General features: G+C 40.8%; 2 protein-coding genes across 7 annotated transcripts in view; one reads left to right on the plus strand and one right to left on the minus strand.

Annotated features, from left to right (window-relative positions):
* KNTC1 (kinetochore associated 1) overlaps positions 1-3,974 on the minus strand; it is a 56,571-nt gene extending 52,597 nt beyond the window's left edge. The window contains 2 exon segments of the mRNA XM_025045519.1: positions 1,761-1,931; positions 3,806-3,974. Of these exon segments, the coding sequence (XP_024901287.1) occupies positions 1,761-1,889 (129 nt within the window). The 5' untranslated portion in view covers positions 1,890-1,931; positions 3,806-3,974.
* A 170-nt stretch (positions 3,975-4,144) lies between these two features.
* RSRC2 (arginine and serine rich coiled-coil 2) overlaps positions 4,145-5,290 on the plus strand; it is a 16,766-nt gene continuing 15,620 nt past the window's right edge. For 2 of the 6 annotated variants that reach the window (XM_015587932.1, XM_025045463.1), the window contains exon 1: positions 4,145-4,310. Coding sequence is in view for 2 of the 6 variants with exons in the window: in XM_015587931.1 (XP_015443417.1) it covers positions 4,305-4,310 (6 nt within the window). In the remaining 4 variants the exon portion in view is untranslated. The remainder of the gene's footprint in view (positions 4,311-5,290) is intronic. The other 4 variants (XM_015587931.1, XM_006909998.3, XM_025045462.1 and 1 more) reach the window with 4 other exon arrangements.

The raw sequence follows: 5,290 nt of genomic DNA on the forward strand, positions 1-5,290 counted from the left end.
AGGTTTAATTTGAACACCCGACCACACCCTGATCCCTCTTATACTTTTTTTACTTGCTTGACAAGTGAAAAGTTACATTATGGCATTGCAAAAAAGGAACGGTGTGTATACTTTCTAGAGATGCACCCATGTTCCCCTTTTTTAAAAAGTTTTTCAGAGCAGTTTTAGGTTCACAGTAAAATTGAGGAAGGTAGAGAGATTTCCCACATACCCCAAGCTCCCACATACCCCAAGCTCCCACATATCCATGGCCTCCATTATCAACATTTTGCACCAGAGTGGAAACTATATGGACACATCATAATCACCCAGATACATTTTAGTTCATTCTTGGTGTTGTACATTCTGGTGTCTGGACAAATGTATAATAACAGGTTCCATCCTTATGGTATCATAGAGTATTTTCACAGCCCTAAAAATCCTCTATGCTCTGCTAATTCATCCCTCTCTCCAAACCCTCATCCCTGGCAACCACAGACTTTTTTACTGTCTTTTCCTTATCCAGAATGTCATACAGTATAGCTGAAATCATGCAGTATTCTGACTTCTTTCACTCAGTAATATGCATTTAAGGTCCCTTCACGTTTTTTCATGGCTTGACAGCTCATTTCTTTTCAGCGCTGAATAACTCTTCATTGTCTGGATGTATCAGTTTATTTATTCATTCATTTACTCAAGCACATATTGGTTACTTTTAAGCTTTAGCAATTATGAATAAAGCTGCTACAAACATCCCTGTGCAGGTTTCTGTGTAGACATTAAGTTTCCACTCCTTTGGGTACACACCATGGAGTGCAATTGCTGGATGGTATGGTTAACAGTATGTTCAGTTTTGAAAGGAACCATCTGACTGTCTTGCAAAGTGGCTGTACCATTTTGCATTCCCCCAGCCATCGAAGGAGAGTTCCTATTGCTCCACATTCTTACCAGTATTTGCTATTGTCAGTGTTCCAGATATTGGCCATTCTAATAGGTGTGCAGTGGTATTTGATGATTGTTTTAAATTGCACTTTCTTGAGGATATACGATGTAGAGCATTTTCCACATGCTTATCTGCCATCTATATATCTTCTTTGTGAGGTGTCTGTTAGGGTCTTTGGCCCATTTTTTAATTATTTGTTATTATTGAGTTGGAAGAGTTCTTTGTATTTTCTGGATATGAGTCCCTTGTCAGATGAGGATCTGTGAATATTTTCTACCATTCTGAGTTGCCTTTTTACTTTCTTGACTGTGAAACACAAGTTTTTTAAAAAGTTTTGAACGAAGTCCCATTTATCTATTTTTTCTTTCATTACTTGTGCTTTTAATCTCTTATCTAAAATGGCTTTGCCTAATCCAAGGTCACAAACATTTTCTATATTGTATTTTCAATTTCAAATACCACTTGCTCATTGCTGGTATATAGGAAAGCTGTTGACATTTGCATATTAACTCTGTATCCCGCAACCAATGCTATAATCGTTTATTAGTTTGGGAGTTTCTTTGTCAATTCTGTCAGATTTTCAACACAGACAATCATGTCATGTGCAAACGAAGACAGTTTTGTTTCTTCCTTACCAATCTATGAGAAGTTCAGTTTGAAACTATGAATCTTAAGACAACTTAAGGGGAATTCAGATGGAAATTTCCAGTAATTTCGGACAACCTTGATTCCCTGAGCAAGTGCTGTATTCATTCACAAAACATTTACCATGTAGCAAAGGGGCCTGCTGAGCACTCAGTAAAAAATGTGTAAATAAAAACAGCATCATAATCATTACCTTTTCGGATGAGACCTGTGCTAGCAAATCTACTTGATATAAAGCAGTTCCATGTTCTTTCCTTGAACCAACACTTAGGTACCCACTTCCTGTATCATCACTTGTTAGCAGCTCAATATCACTCCACATGTTTCTGAGATTATTTTCCTGAGTCAGGAATCACTGCCTTCCCTGTGACAACATGTAAAATTAGAGACCAAATTATATTATAGTGTTCCATAGAATCCAGTTTCTTGGGAAATGGAAAGACTTTATCCAAAAAATATATATCCATAAAGACTTTTCTGTCTTCATATTATTTCTGTGGTCACTAGACACTTTGGACCAATAAGATAAATGGAACTAGAGCTATGATTATCACTAGAGAAGAACATATTAGTTTAGGAATACAAAGAATTCTGATCTTACCAATGTATCCTAGAGCTTCTAGCATTTTGTGCACCTCTCTTGAAATTATAACAAGTTATCATTTGAAATAAACCTTTAATCGGTATAGCAATAAACAGCAAAAGCTCTGAGGTCAGACTGTCTGGGATATCTTAGGATGGTAAAGTTCCAGATGAAACTTAAAAAATGTCTATTAATGTTTTCAGTATTGTACAATAAATGAAAATGTTAAGGGGATGAGGACAAAAACTAGATTAGGTTTCTGACTGGACCAAAGGGTATACTTGTAAACCTAGGAAAGTCACTTATTAATCATCTCATCAATAAAGATTTACATAACTCATCTTATGTGTGGTCTGGTTGGTGGAAGAATATTAAGATGAAAAGCAATACCTGGATCAGGCAAGATTGGTGGAGAACAATAACCAAATAATTATAGTTGTCTTGTTAAGTGCTAACAGAACATGTTCTAAAATCTTTGGGAGGTACAGCGCATGGAAGAAATAATTTTTGACATGGTGCTCTTTCATGTTTACTAGCCAGTTGTCCTTGAGCAAGCAACTTAATGTTTACTCATTTCGCTAATCTATAGGCATATAGCTGTACCTGCCTGAAAAGCTTGTTATGACTCTTAAATGTTCACAAAACAATGCTTGGTTCATGGCAAGCACTCAATTTTAAATGTTAGTGAATTTATTGTTATTGGTGGAAGCAGGTAACATTTGAGTTAGTAATTTAAGGTCATAGAAGTTTATAAAATTCATTTTTCAACTTAGTTGACATACAATATAATTAGTTGCAGGTGTACCACAAATAAGTGCTTGTTTGCCTCTCACTGTGAAAGTTTTTAAGTTAGCAAAAATAAATAACACGTAGTTAGTATTGAGTATGCAAGATAGTTTAGAATGCTTTACTCTTTCAGTCAACGTAACAACCTATTTTACAGCTGAGAAACAGGAGTCTGTGATTAAGTAAAGAGCCAAGATTACCTAAAGCGAGTCAATGAAGTAGCTAGACAAGAAACAAATTCATGCCTACTATTATCTGTTATACTGCCTCCCTACAGGGAAAAAAAAAATTAAATACACAAACGATAACAGTGTGAAACGTTCTGAAGTAAACAAAAGTGCTCAGATGGAGAGGGAGGGTCGCGTAAGAAGGACCTGTTCGGGAAGGGAAGGAGATGATATCTGAGCTGAGACCTGAACTGCATGAAGCCAGCTCTGCAAAAGGACAGCAAAGGCTCAGAGGCTGGAAGGAGTTTGGGGTGGCTGCCCCGTCAAAGCAAGAACGGAATAGTCTGGGAGCTAAAAGAACAGGTGGAACTAAGCGAATCCTCGACTTCAAGATTGGGTTTTATCCACAGTGCAAGGGGGAAGAAACTAAGCCGACGAGTGACATGATTTGATTAACGACTTGAGGTCACTGTGGCTGCTGGGTGGAAAACAGACTAGCGAATTACACAGACTGAAGCAGAGCCAGTGAGACTTCCAAGCATAAACCCTCAGCTGGACGCCGGGGTCAGCAAGAACCGACTCCACACCTCTCTCCCGCCAGCGTCTTGAGGGGAAAACACCCGGTACTGTGATGAGGCCGCTGATACTTTGACCTGAACCCACCTCCCAGCTCCCTTCAGCAGCGCGACTCCCCCTCCTCACCTGCGACTGAAGAAACTGAAGCGGAACACTCAAGTTTATCGGCCCTCTTCCCGACTCCCACAACCGCCCCTAATCTCTTCAGGTTCTATCCCACAGGTTTAAATTGGCGGGAGAATACCAAGCCCAACCCCTTTTACGGCGGCCGAAGAAGGCCATGATTGCTTTAGAATCGAAATAGGAAGTCGCCCCACCCTAAATTCCACCCTTTCCGACTGGCAGGCTGCGCATTCCGGGCTGTATTCTTGGCCCCGCCCCACGCCCTGGCTTTACACGCCCCCTTCAAAAGAACAACCAATCACCGCCTCGAACCGCGTTGCTATGAAGGCCTATCACCACCCCTTTCCCTCCCAGCAGGCTGTGCGACGCGCCGGGCCTCATCCCCTTTGTGCCATCCGGGTCTCCAGCCCGAGCCATTTAGTCTGTGGCGGAGCACCAGGGCGGCCGGTAGTGTTGAAAGCGGCAAGCGAAGGCGCCGCCCAAGCGGCCAGGACTCTGGACTATGGCGGTAGGTACCGAATCAGAGTTTGAGGCTAAGGTTATTTTTCTACTACTCTCCAAAGGATGAGAAAACGACTCTCAGAGCTGTTATCCGCGCGCGTGTGTGGACAAAATGGCGCCGCAGCTGCCTTCTGTGCCCGCCATCATGGCTGCCTGGTGTAGGGAGGGGGAATAAGGCGGTGTCGATGGGGGTGGGGAGCCGCAGGGAGTGTCTTTTTTTTTCCAGAACTTTCCATTTCGTTTCCAGTCCTGTTCCTTTCGTCCCACAGAACTGCCTCGAGTTTACCTTACTTTGACTACTGATTTATATTGAGTTTCATTAGGGCTGGGGAATACATGTTCGTGGTAGGGAATGGTTGAAAAGAGAAAAGGAATCGGGTCTCCAAAAAGTATAAGGGATAGATGCTAAAAGAGAGCAGTCTTGGGATTTATTTTTTTTGCCTGACTTCAATAAGATGATTCTAGTCGCATAATTTCGATGAGAGTTTTGTTTGCGAAAACCTGAGTTTATTCCTTATAAGGAGCTGGGGAAGGTGTCGCTCAAAGGGATTAAAAATTCGACTTCATTAGGAGAAAGCTATGAAACTACGAATTCCGATTGATGCTCCGTTTCCAGAGCGATTCGTGATGTAATCATTTTGAAGTCTTGGAGAAGCATAATCAAGCTTTATCTTTGGCTTGGTTCCTTTAAATTTAAGAACTCTTCATTGACGAACTTAACCGTAAATAAAAACTAGTTTCTAAACGATCTCTTCAGAACAATAAGCCTGTTTTGGACATAAGATGCCCGCCCAGTCCTGATGGATCGCGTTATTGTGTGATTACTTCGGTTTTACTTATTCTGTTAAAAGAAAAATACAGGCATTTCGCATTCTTTTCCACTGACTACAAAGATTTACCACTTTCGAAAAAAGACCGGTAGACATAAAGAAAAATATGTACTTTATTGTTTCTAATGTTTGGGGTATCTAGAATTAGAAAGGGTGG

Source organism: Pteropus alecto, unplaced genomic scaffold (genome assembly GCF_000325575.1).
Source record: "Pteropus alecto unplaced genomic scaffold, ASM32557v1 scaffold213, whole genome shotgun sequence".
NCBI lineage: Eukaryota > Metazoa > Chordata > Mammalia > Chiroptera > Pteropodidae > Pteropus > Pteropus alecto.